Source organism: Excalfactoria chinensis, chromosome 2 (genome assembly GCF_039878825.1).
Source record: "Excalfactoria chinensis isolate bCotChi1 chromosome 2, bCotChi1.hap2, whole genome shotgun sequence".
NCBI lineage: Eukaryota > Metazoa > Chordata > Aves > Galliformes > Phasianidae > Excalfactoria > Excalfactoria chinensis.
In genome coordinates this window covers 66,308,117-66,334,674 of record NC_092826.1, presented here as the reverse complement: position 1 = coordinate 66,334,674, position 26,558 = coordinate 66,308,117, and the positions used below count along the sequence as shown (strand labels likewise).

Below are 26,558 nucleotides of genomic sequence, written 5' to 3'. Positions count from 1 at the left end.
GGCACTCATCTTTTATCACATATCAAGACTTGCTTGCCCAGGAGTTTCACCTACTCATCTTGGCACCAAAATTAGCTACATGCAGCAGTACAGAGGAGCAAAGGTAGTTAATCTGAACATTCAGTTTTTCCTCTGTGGAAAGCTTCTGGAAAGGAGTAGCAGGAAGAAGGGAATCTTCTTACAAAAGATTTTCTCAGAAGGAGATTCCCAAGTTGATGATTACAAAAGATTTTACTGACAGGAAGTGGTTACCCTGACAAAGCTCACAGGCTTTCAGATTCAACACAAAGAATTCATACAAAGAACAGTATGCAGATGGCACCCATCCAACTTCCAAGTTCATTCTGAAGATGTCTGGCACACATACTGAAATTGTTGTCCATATTACCTGTCAAACAATGGGATAAGGTCAAATATTACTCCATTACATTCCCCATAAAAATGTACGTAAGAGTGACTGGTCTCCAAAGTTTATTAAAAATCAAAGAATAGAAAACTTTACATAAAAATATGTCAATTTTAGCTTCCACATAGTTGTCCACACAAAAAATTTAAACATGATTTTGTTTGTTTTAAACCTGTAGCACATAACCACAGTGATAGCCAGGCCAATTTATTTGGTTCACCATGACTGAAGTGTTACATGATACCACTTTTAAATGAATTTCACTTTAAAATGGACGCTAGAATAAGACACCAACTAAAGCCTTCGAAGGCTCTTTAATGTAGTTATGCTCAATATTGCTAGTGTGTGAAGACTAAGCAGTACAGGCTCCTGTAACAGCCCTTAAGATATTATTTATGAATCAGCTCACAATTTCTTTTTGTTTAAAATTGTGATGAACCTGGAGCATTAAGACAAACTTTTTGCAAACAGATATGCGCTACTCTACTTTGGAATGTTGCCCTCTCTCCCCTCAAAGACCTGTTTGACAGATTCAGTAATAACATGAACTACTTCTGCTTCAAAGGCATACAGCATATTAAAAAGCTTCATGCTTGACACCTCATTTTAACACTCGGATATCAGTTTCAAAACCTCCTCTATCTGTATACAGTATAGATGTCCTGTTAACAGGATTCTTCAGCTTTTCTCTGCTAGTGGATTTATATAACTGATCTGTAGTTTTCTGTATAGCTTAAGAACTCTCACTAAAAAAACAGGAAGTCAGAGGGCATGAGACGTGACCTACTCCCAGGACAACTGTGGTGCTTTAAAAACTCAGGGTTAGGCAGGATGTACATTGTTCAAAAAGTTAAAGACAGTGTTTGTCATGGCAATACACACTTGCATAGTATACCTGTATGCATCTGTAAATTAAGTGCCAGCCACTCATACTGCGTACAACACTGGGCTGTGCTCTCCTGCAATACATTAAAAGATACTTCTCGTAATGCTTAGAGCAGCTGAAGTACTTTTTATATATTTGCTCTTAACAGAACTAATGCATACTGCTATACAGATTCCTTAATGGAATCAACATATTTCCTTTCTCCACATTCCTTAAGCCGGGTACCTCCATTTAATAACGTTGTTTGAACCCAAACATTAACAGGTTACATTACTAAAATGCATCAACGCATGTAGTTCGCCACTTTTTAATTTCATACCGGGACTTGAACCAACCTTCCCCCCTCCCCTCAAAAGTTTGACTTCTGGTACTAAGAACGCTGGATTTGTTGTCTATTAAAAGGAATAAAATTAAAACTCGTTGGTCAGAGCAAGACAACTGATAGAGGCCAGACAATGAGCTAAAAAAGAAAAAACAAACAAAACACAGGGTTGAAATGCTTTGGAGCTTAATACCTTCTTAAAACCGTAAGCCAAATCTTTCACTGTGAATCAAGAAGCCTCAAATGTTACCAAATGTCGTGTTTGTAACACTGCTCAGACAACCTGCCAAAACTATGAACCCAACTTAGATAATGCAACCTGGGAAAGGATCTGTAAATTAAAAAACCTCTTCCCCTTAAATATAACTTATGTGACAATATGAAATTAAATTAAAATTCCAAGTTATTGCACAAATTATATCTCCAATATTTACAGAGCAAAAAATTCTGAACTTTGAAACAAACAGGAATGCAGCAAATTTATTTTTATGAATTCCCAACTTGATTTGCTGCAAAGAAAAGGAAAAAAAAAAACAAATTGAAGGGGCTGAAGTTTCCTTCACTTCCAAAATAAAAGAAAACAGAACCCACATAGGAACAGATGTAGCCACAGCAAAAAAAGCCACAGCATTTGTAAATGTCCTTGCAGTTCCACTGTCAGAGCTGCTTCGGCACTGTATGAACCATTGTGGGAAGGCAGAAAAACAAACTTCCACATTTAATAAGGCTTCACAGATAAGCACAACTACTTCTTGAAGATGGACTGAACCACCACACAAAGAAACATGCAAAGAAGTCAGCTGCAGATATTTGGCAACACCAATAAAACGATGTGCTGGACGCTGGTCTCCATCCCCTAAGTCGAGTGGCACTCGCTCAGTTTGTCTGAACAGGGAAGGTCATTTTGGCATCTGCCATTATCTGCTCAGACTAATAGGTAAACTGTCTCTGTGTTTTTTTCTTCTCCATATATTACGATTGTACTGGTGGTGTCCTCTGTTACCAACTGGTTGCCTCATGCCTCCACTGTTGACAGGACTGTAGCTGTTGCCTTGGTTATGAGTTCCTTTCATGGAAAACTTCATTCCAGTGTGCTGCTAAAAGACACAAGACATGCACTCAGTTTAGGCATACAAACAACTGAAACAAAGTACGTATTACCAGTGGTATTTCCTCAACATACAAGTCATTCCCACAGAACACTGCTTGAAGCAACTGATCTTTCCACGCTTGTCTGATTTTAGCTGCACAAGTCCAAAGGCACTAACAGCTTGTTTTCTGAAGTAAATGTCCTGCAAATGAAATGGTGTAGATTTAAAAGCATCCTTAAAAACCTTTGATTTGAGTATTAAATATACTCACCATGCATCACCATTATAAAAACAGTAAAAACAGACCGTCCACATTAAACACTAATTGTAGCAGAGATGTCTTTAGAAGATTTGTGGAAATAATACAACCAAGTGAAACATCATTATTAAGGAATGTAGGGGCATCACTACATGAGCTAATGCAAAGGACAAGCCTGCTCTACTTACAATTTCACTTAACTCTATAGGTAAAGTAGCCATGGCTTTGGAAGGAGTTGGGCCTAATCTGATAAATCTTATTTGCCTTTTACACACCACACATCCAGACCAAGGCAAAAATAACGATCACGAATGTAATATGACACTTTATTTGGGAGAATCTCTAATAACTTGGAACGGCAGCTACTGAAAAGACTTAACTACCAAGTGTTTTCCCTACACTTAATACCACAGTGAGTTGCATTAGCATTTCACTATATAATGAGACTCTAAAATACTTGCAGCTTCAACACAAGCAGCTTTTTTTCTGATGAGTGAAAGAAACTACTATGAGAACACAATGCCTTTAAAAAAAGGTTCATGAACTTTGTCTACCGTGATAGAGCAGAAACACCACAAAGTTAACATAAGCTAAGCAGTTAGCATATGAAACAACTGCAGCTACTTTATTAACCTGCATTTGCAAACAAGTCTGGTGTTGAAAGAAATACGAGAACACCAAACCACCATTAAACTTATTTAAGGAGTAATGCTATACCCAGCTTCTTACTATTACATTATAATTAGAAGAAACACTGACCATCTACAGAAAGACCTGGTGAAGAACAGTACTGAAAAGCAAAGTTAACTGCACAATAGTAAAACAAAACTTTTTTTTTCCCCTGTAAAGAATGCCCTACAGTGACCTAATCACCCTTCAATATTCAATTTCTAAACTCCCAGGTCAGACATGCTAAGCATCATTAGGATGGCAATGGTAAAATAACCAATGACAAAGATGAAAAGAGAATGAGAGAGAGGATCCTTCATTTTTAAGATGCAAAATTCAAAACTAAGCTACTGAAATATGTCATCAAAGCACCTATCAAGAGCTATTTATTAAAATCAACAGAATAAGCTATAAATGTAAATGTTCTATTTTGGCAAGTGGTCCTTCAAACAAACACCATCTTGACGCATTCTTGAGAGGCAGAATGTTGTAGTTCAACACATGTACGTCTGACTCTCGATTACATAAGCAAAGATCTACAAGCATGTACCATCTAATTTGCTTAAATAAGGCCAAAATATTTCAAGTGATCAGCCATACAACAGTCAAAACACTTGAGGACGGTTTTATTCCTTAGCTATGCTTTACTATTAAAAAAAAAAAAGAGAGAGAGATAACTAGTTTTGCTACTGTCAAATCAGAACAAAGCTCCGACCAAAGAATACAATCTAATCAAGCTGATCACCTTCAGCTGTAAATATGAAGAATCTGGCAACTTAACTCTGTCTGCAATGTGCAGACACCTTCAGTTTAGATGTTTTGATCATTTCTCTTACTAAAGAGTAATCATTTCTACCAACATATGGCTGCTCATTCAACAACTAAATAGCAGAAGTGACTTGGGGGGGGAGGACACGGGACACAAGTGCTCTGAATTTGGTCTTCTGTGAGTAGAAGCTGCTATGTGTGTAGGGAAATTGAAGAAACTTGCAACTAAAACAAGCTGGGGGGAAATATATTGTAACACATACCAGGCTTAAAAAGTTCCCAGATGTTTTGACAAATTTAAAAAAAGGTTGCTCCCAGCTTTTGTCCCAAATAACAAATCTGGTAGAAATTTAAATATCAAGTAATGAGCTGAAGGAAAAAAAAAACTTTACATATTAATTAAGCCACCCAATCAGGAAAACTGCATGGACAAGGCCCTGTATAAATAAAGTAGCTTCACAGTCACAAAACATGGTCTTCATGGGGGACTTCAATCACCCCAATATCTGTTGGATGGACAACACAGAAGAGCACCAGCAATCAAAGAAGTTCCTGGAACGTGATAACTTCTTCCAAGTAGTACAGAAATGCATGAAAAAGGAGCTATGCTGGACCTTGTCCTCACTAACGAGAAGGAGATGGTGAACAGTGTCAAACTCAACGGCAGCCTTGGCTGTAGTAACCACAAAAAGATACAGTTCAAAATCCTAAGGGTGTCAAAGAGCATGTGCAGCAAGCATGTTACTCTGGACTTCAGAGAGCAGACTCTGAACTCTTCAGGGACCTGCTTGACAGGGTGAATGGAAGAAAGTCCTGGAGAAAAGAGGAGCCCAAGAAAGCTGGTCGGTATTCAAGGACCACCTCTTCCAAGCCCAGAAGCAGTGTGTCCTCAAAATCTTCAAGTTTTGGGGTTGTTTTTTGGTTTTTTTTTTTCCTCTCAATTTTTCACCCTATTCCCAAATTCTTTGTCTCAGACCCATAACAAAAACCACAGTGCCTGTTTTGGAAGGTCAGTGTCCACTTTCCCCACTTCCTGAGCACAACATCTACAAATGCACTAAAATCCATTCTGTGTGCAGGTAACATTTAACTTCCTCTTCACAAAATAAATAAATAAATAAATAAAAATAAATAAAAATTAAAAAATCACTTTCTCAGAGCAGCAGCCTAACCAATATTTTATCATTAAAATACTATGAATAATCCAAGTATCAGGCAGTGGTTTATTAGCCTCATTACTTTTAAGCTAACAGGATCATATAACATTTATATCAGCTACCTGGTCATACTCTTAATCTGTTAAAATGGTCTATCTTTAAGATGCACTGTAGGAAAAGTTCTTATTGAAGTTGTTTAAACCTGGGAAAAAACAAGGCCTAAAGTGCTACAAATATCAAGAGATCCTTCTCCTCCCTTCTGAGCCCTTTGTTTGGACCTGCTAGCTGAAGTCAGCTAGTTTTCACTCGACAGCATAACGATAAGTTTGTATTTATGCATTTACAGGCCAAATCTCATTTCTTGTCCAAGAAAACACATCTACGCAACAGAAAACAACTTGTATGGAGTCCAGAAAGAGCACAAACAGAAGTTCCAGCATTTCTTGCCTTCTAACAGTAGAGAATCAGAAGACTCAAAGTCATGAGGGAACATGTGAGTTGAAACAAGCAATGAGAAAACAGAACTCATACTGCAACTTTGCTACCATCATGAGATGGCCATTGTTCTTTTATCTGAATGCTTTTTAATAAGTATCACAGGAGATAAATTTTCTGACTTTACACTATTTTAGAACTTAGATTTCTTACTGAGATTTCTCAGCTTTCACTTGGAAAAAAGAAATTATTTCAGCATACAGGCCCACAGCACTTTCCAAACAATGAGTTCACATCAATATGGTCAGTGTGAAAAAGTAGGTAGATGAAATGCATATGCAAGTATATAAACCAATCTGAGACAGGGAGGAGCAATCTGATTACAGTGACACTGGAAGACAAAGTTATGCTAAGCAGACTGATCAGGTAATACCTCCACATTTTCTTCACTTCTTATTTTTTAATTATTACTTATGATGAAAACCTGTGCTTAGAAACTGCTCTTCAGAGTTTCAACCAGCCTTTTCTTCAACTCAAAAAGTACTTTGGAAGCAGATGCTTGGAAAACCTCATTTCCAATGCCACTTAATTCTGAGGAACTACTAGACACTAACAGCATCTGAATTGCCATTGGGGCAAAGCAATACCTCCCACAATTGTTCTGGGTAAGAGCAAACTCTGAAGCAAAGTATTTTAGCAAGTGAAGCATAAAAGTTTAAATTATATCATTTTAGCACTAGCACTGAAGTTTCTTTTTCCTAGTTGTCTTCTTCCTTCAGAAGTATTGAATGCTGCTATGCAATTCTTAATGACCATGTCAGCAATCAGATATCATTCATTTGAATGTCCCAGTGGAGCTTTACTTGAAAAGAACAGACACACTGGAAGCTAGTCCAGCAGGACTGGTACTCGCTATCTTGAATCCTTTTGAATCAAACAAGCACTCTTAGGATAAAAAAAAAGCAACATTAAAAAAATGGGCCTAAACAACATACAGTTTCTTCTCTTTTCTATCGGTGACTTCTCAAAGCAGCCACCGTCAACCCAAGAAACTGAACAGAAGTTACCCCATTTGAAAATTACAACAAGAAAACTGTCCTCCTAATGGAAACTCACCAACTATTTCTTTTTTCCCTTCTATTCCCCTGGACATGTACACCAGTATTGTTTTTCTACTCACTCCAATAGAGAGCGCTGGTTCATGAACTGTTCCATTCTCCCAAAAGAAACCTCAAACTGCTTTGTCAGCAAAGTAGAACGATTACCAAGGAAAAACACTAATAATACTGAAAAGAACACAGATCTTTATAAGGAGCTTAATTAGTCCCTGAACTACCTGGAACTTCTCCAATTAATTATGCAGCGTATAAACAGAACTGTTAATCACTCCAATGCTTTTTCAAACAAGAAAGCATTAGGAAGAATTCACAGCAGAGAATTTGTCTAGAAGGCTGCTACTGGTTCACAGTTCTTGCACTGGCACTTCCTGCTTCTATAGCTAGTACCGGGGACTGGTGGATATGTAAAGTCTTCAAAGACAATAAGCTGAACTGCAGGAGAAAAAAAAATTGCCAGGGAAGAGGCTTAAGACAAATTCTATTGTAGACAATGGAATCCCTTTCAAACACTTTGCGGATAGGAAAATATCTGCTGTTATAGAGGCCTGTGTGTATTCAAGCCTATCAGGATAGAAACCCTTTCGGCTAGTAAGTTATGCCTATTAAAACTTGTGACTGAAGACCATGCTAGTTTGAGTAAAGTTTTCAAGCTAATCCAGTTCATTCATTCTCCAAAATGTTGCAAATGAAAAGCACACATTTACAGCATTCTGAGTGATTTCAGATCCCACTTGAACTTGGTTGGTCGTAGTCTTCATCTAAAAGAACGTGTCTACTTCACAATACAAACTCCCACTAAATTCACTGTAGAAAAGTAACTGCTACTGTAGGTAGCAAGAAATTCTTCTGATTTAATATGATCCCAAAGGGCACATCCTTGCCTTTCAAAAGCCAGAGATAAACTCCAGTTTTAAACATCTATGTACTGTACAAAGTACTGAAGAAAAGCCAAGTAACGCTGCAAAACACTTCTCTTCCAAGATTCAAAATTGCAGCTAAGGTCCAACATTCATTCAACAAGTTGCCTCTTCACAACCTCATCAACTCCAAATACTAACTTGTTTTGTACTAATAACTGTGATTTCATTCTGTTTTCACACAACACCTCTTCATAGAAACTGTTTAGCAACAAAACAGACTAAGTTTAAACTTGAGTTTAACATACAACTGGAATTAACAGAACTGAATTAATCATTCAGGAGATTAAAACAAAGATCATACTTTGAGATACAAGTAGGGGCTTGCTATATGATTAAGGACTGCAGAGGAAACAGATGGGGAAAGCACGTGATGGAAAAAATTTTGAAGACCGTATTAAGCAGTCTTCAAGGGAATAGTGGAATGCCAGCAGTATGTAGAGCAACAGTAATTTGGTCCAAACAAAAGGAGGGGTGTCTTGAAAAACATTTTCGTGAAGTGTTTTAATATTTGTGTAGCAACCACGAAGAATCTGTGACTGAGTTATAATAAGCCATAACTCAAGGCTGGCATTATTGAACATGAAAAAACTGCTCAGATAGAGCTTCTTTGATATCTAGAAGTTCCAACCAAGCACTGACTTTTTCCATTCTATAGTAAGTGGCAGGTGCCATCTCTAGACAAATTCACCAGCTGAATGAAAAATATACCTTTATATGCCAGGCTTGAAGTGTTTTGATCAGCACCACAAAGTCCAGCCAGAGGTAAGCAACTAGTGGTCCCTTTCTGCAGTTGATGCCGGGCCAATACTAATCAACATCTTAACTAGTGACTTGGATAAAAGGATAGTAACCCTCAGAAACTGAAAGGAGCAGCTAATAAACATGACAGTATTGCTGCCACATGGAGACACCTTGTCAGGCTAGAGAAATGAGTTGACAGGTACCTCAGAAACTTCAAATTTATTCCTTCCCATGGGCAGAGTTAATCTCATGCACCAATACATGTGAGGCATTGGCCAGCTAGAAAACAGCTTGGTATAACACAACTACAGATTGCCAATAGACAAGTTGAACATGAATCAGCAATATGCCCTCATATCAAGAAAGGCCAACAACATCCCAGGCTGCATTACATTAGGAAGAGTGTCACTACACGGTGAAGAGAGGTGATCCTTCCCCTCTACTCAGCACTAGTGAGGCCTTATCTGGAGTGCTATGTAAAAGTCTGGGCTCCCCAGTACAAGAGACACAGGCATACTGAAGTAAAAGTCTGTAAGAATAAGACACTAAAATATTTTTCATACATGAAAAAGATGTCAGAGCTGCACTGTTTACTCCCAGAAAGAGAACTCTGAGGGGCAGGGATCTTACTAATGGATTTAAGTACCCAATGAGAGGATTAAAAGTAGATGGAGGAAGACTGTTCTCAGTAAGAGAAAAATGCTTAGTGAAAGAACAAGGAGAAACGGACATAAATTGAAGTATGTGAAAAACATTTTAAGACTAAATTTAAGACTAAACTTTTTAAACAGAAGTGGAGTCAAACTCTGAAACAGTGTTTGCCTGACCAGTCTAATGACCTTCTATGAGGATGTAACTGCATCAACAGACAAAGTAAGCACCACTGACGTAATTTGAATTTCACTGAGAATTTTGACATGGTCATCCTCCCCATAATGTCCTTCTCAGAACTGGAAAGAAATGGATTTGACAGGTGGACTGCTGAATGCATGAGGTACTAGTTAAGAGATCATAGAGTGGTGATAAATGTCTGGGTGAAGACCAGTAAAAAGTGGTGTCCCTCAGGGGCCAGTACTGTGACCAGTGTTCTTCAACACCTGCATAAGTGCAAACCAAGTACACCTTCAGAAAGTTTGCTGATGATACCAAGCTGTTTGTTGCAGTCAGCACACCTGAGGAATGGGGATACCATCCAGAGAGACCTAGACAGGCTGGAGCAGCAGACCCACGAGAGCCTCGTGAGATTCAATAAACCAAGTGTGAGGTCTTGCACCAGGGTTATGGCAACCCCCACTATCAATACAAGCTAAAGGATGAAAGTATTGAGCACAGCTCTGTCAAAAAGGGGTTGGGGTCCTGGTGGATGGCACGTTAGACATTAATGAGTAATGTGCCCTCAGAGCCCAGAAGGTTGACTGTATCCTGGGCTGCATCAAAAGAAGCATCACCATCAGGGCAAGGGAAGTGATCCTGACCCTCTACTCTGTGATGTTGTGACCTCTTCTAGAAGCACTGCATTTAGGTATGGAGTCCTCAGTAGAAAGAGTCATGGATTTGCCAGAGTATGTCCAAAAAAAAAAAAGCTCTGGGGAGACCCAATAGCAATCTTCCAGTACCCAAAGGAGAACTTAAAGAAAGATGACTACTTATCAGTTTGCTGTGATAGGACAACAGGACATGGGAAAACAGTTTAAAACTGAAAGAGGGAAGATTTAAATTGGAGAGGAAAAGATTGTGGGGTTTTTTGTTTTAAATAAGGGCAACACGATCTAGCTGTAGATGTCCCTGTGCACTGCAGGGGAGTTGGACTAGATTACCCTTAAAGGTCCCTTTCAACTCAGATAATTCTATGACTCTAACATGCAGCCTAGAGTGGAGGTTAGAAGGAAGTTCTCATTCCTGGAGTTACTCAGAAAACATGAGCAAGCTGCACTTTGATGAGAAGGACTGGACTAAGTCCGAAGTCCCTTCCAACCAAATACTCAGACAGTTTAAATACTTCAGAAATCTCAAAGCAGAAACTCAACCAAACATCCTGTATCATAATCCCTCCCTGAAAGTGTTCAGTGCAGGCTGGCCTAGATGATCTCCAGAGATGCATTACAACTTCTGTGACCCTGTGTGTTCAAGACCAGGTTGGATAGGACTTCCATCAGTCTGGTCTAGTGGAATGCCCCCCTGAAGTGACAGAGGAGTTTGAAGATAGTCTTAAACATCCCTTTCAAAAACGTCAAGGAATTTCTCAATCAGATAAAAAAAAAAGTCATGAAATCAAAAGTATCCTCGTCCTGCAGTTCCAAGAAATACTACAGAAAAATTGAGAGAACATTGAAAACATTGCAGAAATCTGACCAGGCCAGACATCAAAGAAATTTCCATTGTTTCCTTATCATAGACAACCAACTACCCCAACTTGCACTCATGAGGCAGCTGTTTTGACTAATTGTTTCAATAACCAAGATTGAGGGAGCATTTTGCTGTAGACAGATGCACCAAGGCATACTGTCTCCCTGCACACTTAATACTTTGGTATATTTCCTGGAAACATGCCTACATTTTTTTCTCCATCTTTAGAATTATTATAGAAAGTTACAAGTAGAGACAAGTTTGTTCTAGCAGTTCAAAAATCAAGGCCACTAAACACACCCAGACAAGGCACCAGTATTTCCTCACATTCAAACACTAGCTTAACAGATATTATCACTTGTGAGAAGTTTCTACTTTAAAGAAATTAAATAGCCTAGAGATCTGCAAATATCCCACTAGTTTGGGTACTGGAATTCTCAAATCTGGGTTAGAGTCGAATGTCTGACACTTGCCTATCAGGTTATTCCTAGGGGTCAGTGTGCTGTGGAAGAGCTCCAAGTATCTCAAACATTTCCCACCCATTCTTCTTCCTGTGCTTCTGACATGGTACATGGTTAAGTAGTTTAATGGTTATATGAAATTCAGCACATGCTACATCAAGTATATCTGCAGAGTTTTTTAGACTGACAGCACAGCGCAATTGATCTATAATTCCAATTTGATCACTTTCTCATAAAAAGGTAGCTCCATTCAGTTGGCTCATACCTGATTACTGGCGGCCATTATCAAGGTTCTTGTGGGCGCAGATTGGGGTTTACCACTTGGCATAGGCAATGCTGGTGGTAAACTGGCCATAAGTTGAGTCGGTGCTTGCAGACTGAACTGGTAAACATTAGGAGCTGTGCAAGGTGGTGTATCAGAATCCTTTTGGCAGAGAAAAAGGGGAAAAGAAAAGCAACTTTACAGAAAATACAGCATATACAGTCTATGAATGTGAAAATGCATCCAAATATAAACTCTTGTGAACACTGTAAAAAATCTTTTAGTGGTAAGAAAATAAAATAAGCTAGTACTATGTTTATTTTACACATCTAGCAGTTTAGTCTGAGTTTAACTGAGCCTGCATCATGAAAACAAAGTCAACAGGTCTATGGTGATAACAAATCAGTTCCAGTCAGCTTGATCTAAAGCCAAATAAAGCTATCTTCTACCAAATTGGAATTAAAAGGTAGGAACTACAGCTGGAAAAAAAACAGTGCAAGAACAGTGACAGTGAAATGAGGACTACAACTGCAGGTGTCATGATAGAATCAGTCCTCAGAACAGTGTTATGGATTGTACTTAACTGTATGGAAAAGTTACTCAAATTCTTACTCTTCTCTCATTCAACCCACACAAGTTAGAGCTCCACCTACCAAGAAACAAGGAGATGGCCTGTCAGACAAAACTAACATATAAGCACTAGTTACCAACTTCTTTTCTCATCAATTTTCATTGGAAGTATGCACAATTCTTCAGGGGAAAGCAAGATGAATGTAAGACTACAGAAATACTGTAATGGAGCTCACTACTAAATTTCTTATTCCTCCTCTTTCCAGCTCGACCAAAAGCAATTGCATATGCATCATAAGCAGAGTTAACATTGCACATGTAGAGCACTCAAATGCACTCAAACAAAGAGGCAAAGGCAGATCCAGAAGTTTACAAATACTCTCTACACTTCAGATCCATGTGTGAATGACAAGAGCTCTGGCCTTCATTAGTGTAAGAGCTATAGAGATTACACTGTAAAAAAGCAGATATAAATACAGGAATAAGATTCCCCCTAATGTTTTTAGCTAATTATGTAGGGATGAAGCTAGAATAACTGCAGTAAACACCTAGTTACGTTCCTGATCTCTTTATTGCTATTTTGAATGCATGCCATAGCCCTTCTGTACAGGAAACTTGATCACAGCCTGTACCTCTGATTAACCACCTGAGGCAAGCAATGTCTCAGCTACGGGAACACAGGTGAAGGTAATTCAGCTGTGCTACCAGAAGGGGTGGAGCTTTGCTCCACCTCTCCCAGATCTCATTTAAGGGCTGACTACCACTAAAGATCTCATTCTGTGGAGATCGCTCCTTTGTGGAGTTTACTGCAAACCTTCAACATCAGTGAGCATTTTCCCTTTATCATAGCTTATCTTTCTATCACTATAATCTTTCATAAGAAACATCTGTTTAACCTCTATTTACCTATCAACTGTATAATTGTATAACTATACAACTGTATAACTGTATACTTTCACAAAAATACCTGAAGAGAAGCTTTTGGAAACAGGTACAGGTTTATACCATTGACATCTTTCCATTTTAAAACCTATTTTTAAATCAGTTTCAGCTTCCTGAATAAGAACACAGTATTCAAAAGGAAGATTTCTACTACTCATAACTCTGATAAGGTAGAAGTGTTCAATTTACCTTGCTGCAGGTAAGGAAAAAGCATGGAGGAAAAACAACAAGCACTACAGAAGAAGCCAGATCAAACTGCAACTTTTGCTTGACTAACAGAATCCCTAGCTTTTTATTTAAGCAGAAACAGTGAAACAACAAATGCACTGTAAGAGGAATAGCTGAAGTGCTCTTACCATGCAAATGTCTGTTCCTAGCATCAGGAAATCCCTTACCAACTAGATCTGACCGTAAGAGTTTATTTCAATTCCATTAATAACTCAAGACTTAGATACAAGGTAAGATGCAAAGTAAAGTTTGTAGATATATCCATCCTTCAGTACAATGGCTTCCTTTCTACTAGCATTATGTGATTTAACTATTCTTACAGGTATCCTATCCACAAACTGAACAGCATGGAAAAAGTGTTTTCTGCTTTGTTTCATGACACCACTAGTTGATTCAAACTTTTCAATTGGCGATAGCTACTATTTTAGGAATTCAATTTTCAATATTTCTTTTAAATACATGGTCCAAACAAGCTTTAGAATCTCAGGCAATTGTTAGAATTGTTACTCAGAGGGAAAAAATAAAAAATAAAAAAATCTATCTATCCTAGAAGTCAATGCTAAGAAATCAAAACCTTTAACAAGGGAATGGAAATTTCTTGGTAGCATAACATACATAGGTTGTCCCCTACACACATACAAGAATGAACCAGAGATCTCAGCAAAGGTGTTCTTACTGTCCAATTCTCCAGCCTTCTTCCATCAGTTCAATCATCTCCCTTTCCTACAACATCTAAGAGTTGGAAGCTGTGAGAAAAAAAGACTTCTTCCATACAAATTATGTTCTTGGAAAGCAAAGAACTGAGCACTGGTGTTTACAGTTGGAACTTTACAGAATAGATTTTTCTCACATGGTCCTCTCAATGTGCTGTTACAACACAGCAGGAGCAAAGTGATCTAATAGGTAACTGCTGCCATTCCTACTTCTTTCACTTCTTCCAATATTGCTCTCTCCATCCTACTTGCAATAGCACTTACCATTATGAGTCAATTTTGAGGCAAACCACAGAAACAGCAATCTCTTTTCTTCTTCTTTTACCCTCTGAATCAACTCACCATAAGTTCATCTGAGTATCAATGCAGAAAAGCCCAAGGAGCAACTGAGCAGAGTCACCCCTACAAAGAACAACTAGTGGATTGACTGAGCAGTAGTACGAAACCACACTCCTTAGAGCAAAAAGTAACTCTAGAAAAATTCAGACATTTCAAAGAAGTTCAGCCAAAGCACTGAAGAACCCCAGTGCATAATCTTGATTCAATGGCTTTAGTCCAGCACACATCCTCATCACATTTCACACCAGCTTGCGCCATTTCCCTTTTTGGTAGGTGGAGCCATAACCTTAAACTATGGTATAATTAAGTAGAATGAGATCAACATGTCTGTCAATGGCAGGTCACAGGAGAGTGAACTTGCATCAATCAATAATCAAAATAGTCGCAACCTCCCCATTTGCCAATCTATAAACAAAACCTTAAATATGAGGCAACTGATTTTTCTGTCCTTAGTTAAACTGTATTACAAAAGCAAGTTTGTCATGCTTATATGAGGGGGGGAAGTGCAAGAGCAGATACATAACAGAAGCAAACTAAAAAAAGAAAAATACATGTCCTCCAAAACTAGCAGTAGTTTCACAGAAATACAACTGAAGTTAATCTAATTAGAATCTCCCAATATTAAAAATACAAAGAAAGTGCCCCTTTAGCCTCACTGTGTTATCTTTTCCAATGCCTGCAACTTTACTCGTTTTAACAATATTAAACAGAAGATATTTCCCCAAAGTATGTCATTCCAAACTTCCTTTATTACTCCTACAACTTTCATTTCACTGGCTTTCCAAATTTTGCAGGTAAATGTTCTTCAAATTTAAGCATTAAATTACAGTACTTATTAAAGCAAGTTGAGCATATAAATGTTCAGTTTAGGTTTTCTTCCATCCTAAAATGGCTTTGGCACCTCTTTTCCACGTGAGGTAATATTAATATATGGCAACAACATAATTAGCTGGAGGCATCAAAAAGTAGCCTAACTCATGAAAAAGTGTGCATCTTTCTCCTTATCTCACATACACCAAACAAGTAAAATCAAGTTTTATTTGCTGATTCACAATTCCTCTGTGCCTTTTGTTACTCAGAATAATTTACCAAGTGACCTGTTTTTCCAAACTCTGCCTCCTGCAGCACTGCACAAGTTTACTCTTACATCAAGCAGTTATACATAATAAAAAGCCTGCTTGAGCAACTGAGAGAACTGAAGAAAGACAAGACAGTATAAAATAGCACATAAGAATATGGGTTAAGAAAACAAAGTCTACAAGTGGAGAGTGAAAAAGGAAAATAATCAGGAAAGAGCTGTACAGGCAATATTTGTTCCTCTCTGATCCACAGAAAATGCCAGAAGCCTACATAGTAAGAATAGGGAAAAGTTTTAAGAGATTTGGGGAGGGAGGGTTTCAAGGTAGCTGTCTGCTTTATTTGGAGAAAGATTTAAGTACAGACTTGAATCAGCCTTTCTTGAGAGACTAAAGATTGAGTTGGTTTTCTTTTTAAGAGGACGTGCTTCCCCTTATTTGTTCAGGAAGGATGAAGAGTAAGACAGGACATTCATTTTATCAAAAGATGGTCAATTATCCATACATATTTGAATGGTTACTTCAGTTAGGGCATGAGAACACTCCGACAAGTAAAAGGGTAGAAAAAGTAATTTTCTGTGCAGCTTTTGCTTTCAGATTGAGAATTCTGTTGGGCCACACTCCTCCAGCCCACCCACCCCCACACACACACTTAACTGGAACACAGTAAAATAAAATCACAGTCACTAAACAGATATAACAAGCCTGCAAGAAGAGCTGTAACTGTTTTGAAGTGTCAGTGTCTGTCCTAATGCAGATAAGCACGTCTTACACCTGTCAACTTCATCCCTTTAAATAAGAAAGCAAAATTTATCAGGACAGATCATGTCATTTTTACCACCTCCAAATTGTGAAGTTCAACAGTTTCTGCCAATAAGCTGAAATTCACAGCCATTGAGACTAACAGGAATAAAAAGGAAAAGCTGATAATTAAAAACTGAGCCCAAATACTAAATGCCACAAATACTGCACAGCAAGTAACAGTTTCTAAGTCAGTGTGGATCTTGTACTCAGCAGAATGATAGCAATAATGAGGATCAGTTTTGTCAGTCATTTATCTACTACTTTAATAACATTAGTATCTGATGACAATAGTGAATATTTAATATTGGAAGACAGTGAAAAGAAGTTCCACAAAACATTCAAGGTAGTGGTTGGCGTATCCCCTGACAGTGGCAGAATGGTGGGCAGATCAAGCAGTGACATTCTGACAAAACATTATTATTAAGGCTGAACACAGTGATTACAGCTAAAATTCAGGAACAGCCTGAAAGAACATATAATGTTAAGAGACTTAAATAGACTACACAGGTTACCTTCTTCACTGGAATTTCCATTACCTTAACAGGGCTGTAATGATCTTGAGAATTCAAAATTCTACATGAAATCTAGTCATACAAGCCCAAAGAAAGTTACCATTAGAGGCATTCTGAGATAATGCGTACAAGATCTCCCAGATCCAAACTTCCAACATAAATCTGCAATTGTGCTGGACTAGATTTCAGAGGTTGTGAGTCTATTAGATTTAAAAACCAGCTTTAGAATTTTCCTATGATCAATTGCATTAGTTACTGATATGCTGGTACCACCGTCACATTACATTCTAAACTCTGTTTGGCACAAGGGCATCAAAATTACAGAGTACATTTAGTACCAGGCTATACTAGACCAAAATTAGATGGAAAAAAACATACCATAAGTATTTCTATTTGGCAGAGATCATTGGTTAGGTAAATGTTCTCCATCATTACTTTAAGATTTTGTGAATTAATGGAAGGAAGCTCTCCGTAACACTGAAGCAACAAGAAATCCAGATCAGCAGTTGCAAAGCACAGATCCAGAACAGGAAATTAAAAAAAGGAGATGCTTAGTTATTTAGTTTCTCAGACTGCTATCTACAGCTAGCCACAGCCTGCAGAGGGGCAAAGGTGAACATCTGGTTTTAGATTGCTGTAGCAGTCACTGAGTCAGTAGGAGAGTTGAAATGGAATTTCCTGATACCAGATACTTATTTTCTATTGCAGAACAGTTTGATACTTGCTCCCACAGAGGAAAACCTCAGACATTTTGCACAGTCCTTGATGGCAAAGACATTTATAAAGCACCTTCAGAAGGAATAAGTTCATACAACCAGCAGCATTATTTATTCCAGCATTTGCTGGATCATGTGGGAACATGCAGTAGTTTCATGACTTACCTGTGGGCAAGAAAAGAATACATGCTGCTTTTTTAATCAGGGCAGCATACAGCATTTTAAGTAGCTGCACAGTTGAATACTTTGTTCAGGAAAAATATACTAAATAGATCAGTGATAACAGAAGAAATATACATGCAATCATATGTTCTGATGACCACTTCCCTTGTATTCATAGGTTCTTTTCTAGCATGTACTAGAACACTTACACTGCCTACAGAGCTGAGCTAATAGAATGGGAATGTCAGTACTCAGAATTTTGCAATGAAGTGTCACTGTGAGTTAGAGGTCCCTGCTGACATGTACAGTATGATAAATCCACAAACTGAACAGCTCAGATAGCAAGAGATATCACGAGTCAGATTTTGCTTCTAAGAAGACTGATCTGAAATTCACTACATTCTAGCAAAGCTTTTCTGTTTTTTGTGATTGAGACTTCAGTTTGCCAGGACTCATGAAGTTCTAGTTTTGCTGTCCTTGATCGGCCAGATATTGTTAGCATTTTGTTAAGTATTTTTACAACCTTGGAAAATCCATACAAATTATGATCTTTGTATCTGGTAATAGAGCAAACTGCCAATCTAGGATCTCCTTGCCTCCTGCACTTTCAGTCTTTAATATCAAACTTAAAATTTAACTTGAAATGAATACAGAATCATCCTTCCACAAGATAAGAGCTAACACTATATAGACCTCTTTCAACATTAACACCATGTTACCTTGTTCTGAAACTGGTACTGAATGAAGTTCACTGCATCATACCTATGTGCAGCATGCACTAGAAGTCTTGGCACAAACAAGATCTCACATGATGGAATTTTTCTTTGCTGGAGCCTGAACTACACCAGAAACTACAAATAATACTACACCAGATCAAATCACAGAACCTCCTGAACTCCAGAATACATTCCTCTTTCTGAATTAAGTACAGCTCAGAATTACTCAACAAGAATATTATCATCCTTGCATATTCCAGGTGCAAATAGGATGGGCTCAGTTGTCAGAAACCTGTCTGCAAATTAAGGTAATATGCTGGAAGTCTAAAGGATGCTACAGCAATAAACAGGGCATAAAAGAGGGACAAGTACATGGGCATAAGGCTTCTTATTTTTCTAAGTAGCATCACCTCTGTTTACTCTTCTGGAACACACATGCTAACTGCAAGTCCTTCTTGTTGAGAGCTTTTCCATTTTTCACTTACTAATTTATCTGATAATTAGGCAGTTAAGTTTCATCTTGCAATGTCAGGGAAAATGGGTCTAAGGGGAAGTCGCTACTGCTCATGCCCCCAGCTAGGTTGAGAGTGCATGACATCTAACAAATAACTTCACTTCCTCATAAAACATATCTTAGAGTTCTATCTTCTTCACTGTCGTACTCAAATCAAGAACACAGCTAGCAGCATCACTGGCAAACACCACGCTGTTCTTTTTCCATCTGCCAGATGATGCAACTAAAGTATTTACCATATCTACTAGGGGGAGAGAAGACAATCCATCATCAAAAGAAAAAATCAGTAGTGTTAAGGAATCACAGGTCACCAAAAGATACAATGAATGCATTTGTTCTTCAAAATGAAATCCACAATTTTTATTCCACTTGTCCAATTTTTGAAAGCAGTTAGCAGACAGGTGCTTGGACTCGGCACCACCCCGTTACGCACAGTTGTACTTAACTGGATATTGCATCTTCTCCCAGTCAATACTGACAGATAGCAATGTGATTCAGTAGATTTCTGAGTACCTCATGCAAAGTGAGTTTGTGCTTTATCATCTGCACAGCCCAACTCCACTGATTTAAAACCATACCAAAAGAAAACGCCTGACAATTGTTAAGAGTTTGGGAATATACCTAAACAAACTATTGCCTTTTCTTCCATGAACTTACAATAATGCCTAACAACCATTTTCAAACTTCACTTCCCAACAAGGAAGCTTGACAAACTTGCATGTTAGGGCCTCTCACCATTAGAACGTGAATTGACTGTTTGGCTGAAAACACAATGTAGTATTATTCATCCTCACAGTAAAATATGATTGTCACGTTCAATTTAGCGTGCAAGAAAACAGGACTGGAAATTGAGAATGAGATTTTTCTTGATAGGAAAATTTGATTAAGAGATTTTTACTATCCTGCTTAATTAGCTACTGTCAACTTGGCACATACATCTTATTACATCTAACTAATACCACAATGGGTACCAAAGATTTAGGATGGAACAAAGACCTATTTCATTTAACGAAGAAGTAATTCCCTGAGCAGGGGAAGTTATTAATTATCTGTAGTAGCTCAGGGACAGTATCACATGTTTCAAAGGGAGCGATAAACTCTGCTTATTAGTTGAACACATTAAAATAAAAAAGCTTACAATGTCACTGCCAGAGAGTGATGATACAGACGATGCAGATGAGCCAGAGGATAACTGTTGTGTACTACCCAATGACAAAGTCAAGCGTTGGTTGTAAGATGATTCAGAGTCTCTGTTGTTGTTCTGTTCTCCATTGCATGGAGCTATCTGGTCTCTTATTTTCAACCTATTATCTGTTAACAGAAAACACGAGCATCAATTAAGAGCACAATATAACATATGGATCCTCAAATCTAAGAATTACTTCTGTCTACAAGCCAACAAACAAGCTCAGAATACTAGTTTTGGATCAAAAAGTTAAAAATCCCTTTATTTTTTTCTTTAAGCTTCCTAGAGAATACCTGAAATAATTCATTTCAAAGCACAGTTATTCTGAACTGCACCAAATCAAAGAAAAAAAATGTTTTGTTTGGTTTCAAAAGATTTGCTATACCTACCAAGTTCAGGTGATAAATTAATTTTGCTCCCCCACTTCTTTTTAATCCAGGCCCTGTAGTCAATCACTTCTTGGGTCACTTTGATGATTCTACCTAATGTGCTAAAAAATATTTAAATTAAGACTATTGGTTACATACATACTTGCAAGCATTTCAGAAAGCACTGAAATTACGTTTGGAGTCAGTTTAAGATATCCCTAACCAAAGAATCTTTTTGAACCTTCATTTTTTCTTAAACCAGCACATGAGTCACTGAAGGATCACATTTTAAATTAGGTTATTACTTCTCTCCTGCCACACTAACCTGAAAGCACTGACACAGGTAAGATTTTTACTTCTAAATGGAATTCATCTTAGTTCCCAGGAAACTATGTACAAATCATATTTGAAAAAGGCAAGTTAGAGGTCCTTGCATTTCCTCAAACAAAAAGTATTTCTTCCACTCCCTTAGAACATTTGCATAGCAACTGTATAATGTACAAATGTACCCAGCCCCTCAAATCATTCTTCACACTGAATAGAGACTCTCCCTAGTATCTGCTTACAGATTTACAAGGCGTCTTGAAGATCCCCACAATTGTAAAGGAAGTATCATGCATTGTGATGTAGTAGACAACAAGATACAGATTGGCACAAAATCCCACATAAAGTTACTACTTAAAGAAACTTTTAAAGGTTAACTAGTTGTGAGATGAAGCCCACCTGATCCTTTTATCCTGTTAACTCATTACCAGTTATCAACAAGTACAGAGTAACTTTTTACTGCATACCTTCCCAACGTTCATACAGGTGAACTGTGCATCATCTTGAACAGTTTTTTGTTCTAGTTTAAGAAATTAACTTTCAAGTTTTCCTTCTATCAGGGGCTGGGAGCTGAAACACTAACTATAGTAGTGCTTACTATACATGCTCAAAATCCATGTAGGACCAACTATTGTACAAAAACAGGCTATGGAAAGCTATCCATCCTGGAAAAATGTAAAATTACTTGAATTACAAAAATCTTCAACAGTTGTAATAAAGTTTTTTATAAATTTCACACTATAAGAGGTACGCTGTGCCTTTATTGATACTTTGGAGGTGCATTAATAGGAAAGACATATAGCCTAGAAGTATATACACTGCCTTTATTAGACTATTTCAACCTCTCAGCAAGGAGCAACAGTTCTAATTCATCGGGCATTATAATTTCACTGCAAAACCAAGTACCATGTTCCACATTTAGATTTACATTTAAAGACATGCCAGTGTGTCAATGTTGAATTAGGCATTTTAAGCAAACTTTGGACCATATGACATCACTTAAGTAAAAAGTCAAACACATGTAGAAGATCCTGATGTACAGAACAAGTGTTACCTCCTATCCTATTATGTAATTACATAAATGCTTTAATGCATGCTGGGGAATACAACCTTGAATTTTACATAAAGAATTGAATACTTTGACATGATTGTCACTATTATCATAATGAATTTTTGAGATTCACAGCTCAACAACTAAGTACCTTAAAAAGGAACAGAACACACTTTCTAGCAGTCACTACATTACAACAACAGTGCAAATAAACCTTAAGATCACTCTTAAAATGCTCAGATTGCTGACAAGATTTAATGAGGCAATATCTAAAGCTCCAAACAGTTTTCTACAGCACGAAAATCATTGCCTGAGAGACATTGTTAAAGGATACTGAACTTCCGAAGTATCTCCCTGATAGTAAAGATGGGCAACAATCTAAAGCAAGAAGGATCTGCTTGAGCACATGGATTAGAAAAAAAAATGTCAAGCCTTTGATGAGATAAACACTGTGTAGGGAAAGCTGATACTGCTGACGTTTCTTGAGAGACAGTATGCATCCTAATGACAGCCACCCAGCATTTAAGACAAGAAGCAAAGGAAAGACTAGTACTTCTGCCACATGTCAGTAAATCTAGCAGATCAATTTAACATGCCCTTTGACAGTCCTGGGAGCTGTCTTGATCAGTCAGGGTCAACCCAAACCTAACATACAGGCCTACCAGCTGTTAGATCTAGTGGGTTAAGAACAGACCAAACAGCTTTCAAGCACATAGATGGAGAAAACACGTTATCACACAGACTATTTTTTAAGATTCTCATCTGTAAATGACAGCCCAAACATGCATAACATGCTTCCTCCAACTCTCAGCTCTGGCCTTCTGGCATGATAGTATCTTTGCCTCATCCACCTCCACCATTCATTTACTTCCAAGTAAGGAGGGATCTGTTAGGAATATAGAACTCAACAAACTGAACAAAGATTTCAGACTTAGTTATACTGATGAGAAACCACAGGAACCACATTTCCATTCTTTATTTCATATGACCTGATCTGCCTCCCAAACATGGCTATGCTGCTGTTTAGGGATGCTGTCTGAATACTTCAACAATATGACAAGTTAGTATTGTAGGCTAACATCCTCATTTACAGACACTATAACCCTAAGGATGAGTTTATGTCAAGTATAACTACACGCACACAAAGCCCTCCAGCATAACTTGTGACTGTCAAGCAATACAGTAACACTCTCTCCATCCTGAACAACTTCTAGCTGCTTCTCTTGCTTCTATTCTGTCCTTCAAGAAGCCACAATGTAAACTGGAACAGCTTCCTTAGGAGATGGCAGTGTTGATGTAGTTTCTTTCAGTCAGACCAGAGAGTTAAACTGACTCAGCTTCTGACTACAGGCTCATTAGATCTAACCAAAGGCAAGAGTCAGGAATACAGAGATCAAGAAGCAAGAAACTGAACTGCTAACAGGGGGTTAAGTCCATGGATAGATAGGCTAGACAAGGTATAATGTATTCCCTACTAAAGTAACCCTTCCTTCCAAGATGACAGGAAACTTTCTGGACTAGAAATCTGCTGAACAGCCTATTAACCTCTCATAAAGCATTCTAGAAACACAGTGTGCAAGAGAAAGACCGGGAACAAAAGAAGAGCTAATTCCTGTAACTTTGACTAACTACTTTTAAGACTCAACTGATCACTGCTGCTTCTCAGCACAGATACAAAATATAATGAGAAGCCCAGACAAAAGATAACCTTTACTCCCAGTACGCTTCAAATGTTTTATTTGGAAGCTTAAATAAGACGACAGAGTAATGTGGATATGCCCATACTGTACCAGGGGTCATGTTAGCACAGAATATGGGCGTGTAAGGCCTGTACTGAAAGAGCAAAGCCTGACGTATTTTGAAACAGAATATCAGAAGCAGCAGTTGACTAGAAAGCTTTAAGTTACTTAGACTTGTGCTTCTTCAGGTTGGACTGACTGAAAAAAAGGCAATAATGATCTCTAAGAAAGACCTGAAAGCTACTGATATGGCTGGTCATGTACAAAACAAGACCACACAAGATATACACAGGTTTCCCCTGAAAAGAGTCGATAACAATTCAAACCCACCAGACTGTTCAACAACAAGTTTTCACAATTCAGGGAAACACAGCCCCAGTTATGGCAACACCAAACAGGTTAGTCTTCATTGAAAGCTGCATCTATTATGACACCTGACATATTGCTCTTGACGCAATGCTAAGTTACAGGTATGACAAGTTCTGAGACTCATATCACTGGCACAAACAGTTCAAATTAGCAGAAAGACAGGTCAGATGTTTAACACCTGCTGAAACATGGCCACTGCGATTTCCTAAGTCTGGAGCTCTGACAAATTCAAACATTTCCCTACATACAGTAACAAGTTTACTTACTGATGACATCTGAGACTTGCATTAAGTGCATTTACAAACTTAGTTATGATGTCTAACATAAACAGAGGCACCCTATAAGAGAATGACCAAAACCTTTGAAGAATCACAGTTGCTAACTAGGGCCTAAGATGAGCAAAACTTCATACACCCCTAGGTCCTTCTACCTATACATACATAGGAATGAAGCAACATTATCAGACAGTACCTTAAAACAGCAACATTAAATGTTTACATGAAATTCTTCCTACCTATCTCCATCATCACAGGGGCATGAACTGTCTCAGTCTCTAAATTTAGCACCACAGAAAAAAAGAAAAAACAACAGGGACTCATAGACACTATTAAAACCTGGGAGTATTAAAGCCAGAAACAAAAGTTTACTACTTTATGGTAAACTTACCATATATGCAATTGTCTCACCAAATAATAAACTTAGTGTAGGATAACTATTTTCCTTTCCAATTACATTAATACTAGAAATTAGTACCTTGACTAAAGTTTGCAGTTTTATCTATAAAACTAACATTACTTCCTAAAGCCACCTCTCTCTGAAATCAGCTGGGGAGCCCAGAATACTACTGGAATTCAAGGGAAGTCCCAGAGAAGATACATCCTCTGATCTATCCCAGTTTACACTGAAGATTACGATTAAACACCGCATGTTAGAGCAGATACATGAATGAAAATATGACACAGCAGAGACAACTTCACTTTTTTTTCTCCTCATTAAAAAACATACAAAATTTGCAAAGTTAAGAGCTGAGAACACACTCAGCTGTACAGTGTTTCTATGAAAGACATCAAAATGTACCTAAAAATACCACATTTAGGAGTATGCTAGCTTTTAATGGCAGTTCAACCATTATTCAATAAGTGACTGATTTATATGAAGCCTTTTTAAAAACTCTGGGGGTCCACATATTAGAGAACAGGGCAAATTTCTAGTCTCTTTGTCTAGTTTTGTGTAAATGTTGTTCAAGCCCATTTCTCTGCTGTAATACAGACAAATCAAACCAAATTTGAAGTCAGCCATCATTCCTTTGCAATACTTCAGGCAGAACATTTCTGGAGAGGCTACTCTGGCATTCTTCCACACTAAGAAACCTCACACAGGATTAATTCTGACTTTTGTCATGTTGTCTTCATTTCAATGCTGCACATGAAGGTATTAATACTCATAGCACTGGACCAGCTGGAATTTCTAAGTAGATTTCAATACAACTGCAGTTACACAATAAAGAGCAATATTCCTTTTATTGATTAGACTCAACATCCTAATTGATTACAGAAACAAACAATATTCAAAAAGTGGACTAATTACCTCTCAGAATCTCTATTTGGATATGATCTTGCAAGTGGTGATACTGCATGGCTAAGAACAATGTAGGCATAATCAAAAACTTGTTTCACTTGCATGGCACCGTAAGAACTTCTGCCAACGTCGTTTCCTGAAATAATGTGACAATCATCAGATCACCTTTTTTAATATCAGTAACCAGAAAATCATTCATACTCAAAACTCAGAAGCCTTAACAATACAACTTTACTTTGTTTAAACTGGTCAGACCAAGCTATTCATATCAGGTACAACTAAGTGTGTCCATCTCATTAAAGGATTCTAGCTTCAGGAATGACATTCAAAATTATGCATTCAGTACACCATGTGAAAAATACTGATATATTACAGCCTGAAAGAAACAGAAAATATAGCTATGAACAAAGCCTGAAGCTGATCTTTAAGAAAGAACCTACCTCACTTACCAGTAAAGTTTCAGCAAGCCAAACTTAGCTTAGAATTTCACTTGTGCAACTGCATTATCTTCACTGAACCAATAGCCAGGTATACTTACATCAAGCCTACTTAAGCTTATCAAAGCTACAGCTGAATAAACCAATGCATATAGGTTGTTTATCTTCACAGGATAACCAATTTCTCAAAATCTTTATCATGTAGGATTCCACAAGTCTGTACAGCATTGCTTTTGATCATGTTCACAGTAGTTCTTGGCTGTCACTCTTTAAGCACATTCTACTTAGAACAGAACTCCTTCTAAACCCAGTGCCATGAGGAACCACAGATGTTACAGACATACTAAAGCTTTTGTATCAGCAACCACACACA

General features: G+C 37.8%; 1 protein-coding gene across 4 annotated transcripts in view; it reads right to left on the bottom strand.

Annotated features, from left to right (window-relative positions):
* Positions 1 to 455: 455 nt before the first annotated feature.
* The window catches only part of TENT4A (terminal nucleotidyltransferase 4A), a 52,593-nt gene continuing 26,490 nt past the window's right edge, over positions 456 to 26,558 (bottom strand). The window contains exons 8-13 of one of the 4 annotated variants that reach the window (XM_072328430.1): positions 25,758 to 25,884; positions 20,709 to 20,809; positions 20,272 to 20,444; positions 11,845 to 12,003; positions 2,798 to 2,906; positions 2,534 to 2,711 (exon numbers count right to left, since the gene is read on the bottom strand). In XM_072328430.1, coding sequence (XP_072184531.1) covers positions 2,671 to 2,711; positions 2,798 to 2,906; positions 11,845 to 12,003; positions 20,272 to 20,444; positions 20,709 to 20,809; positions 25,758 to 25,884 — 710 coding nt within the window. In that variant the 3' untranslated portion in view covers positions 2,534 to 2,670. Of the gene's footprint in view, positions 2,712 to 2,797; positions 2,907 to 11,844; positions 12,004 to 20,271; positions 20,445 to 20,708; positions 20,810 to 25,757; positions 25,885 to 26,558 lie in introns of all 4 variants that reach the window. The other 3 variants (XM_072328429.1, XM_072328431.1, XM_072328432.1) reach the window with 3 other exon arrangements.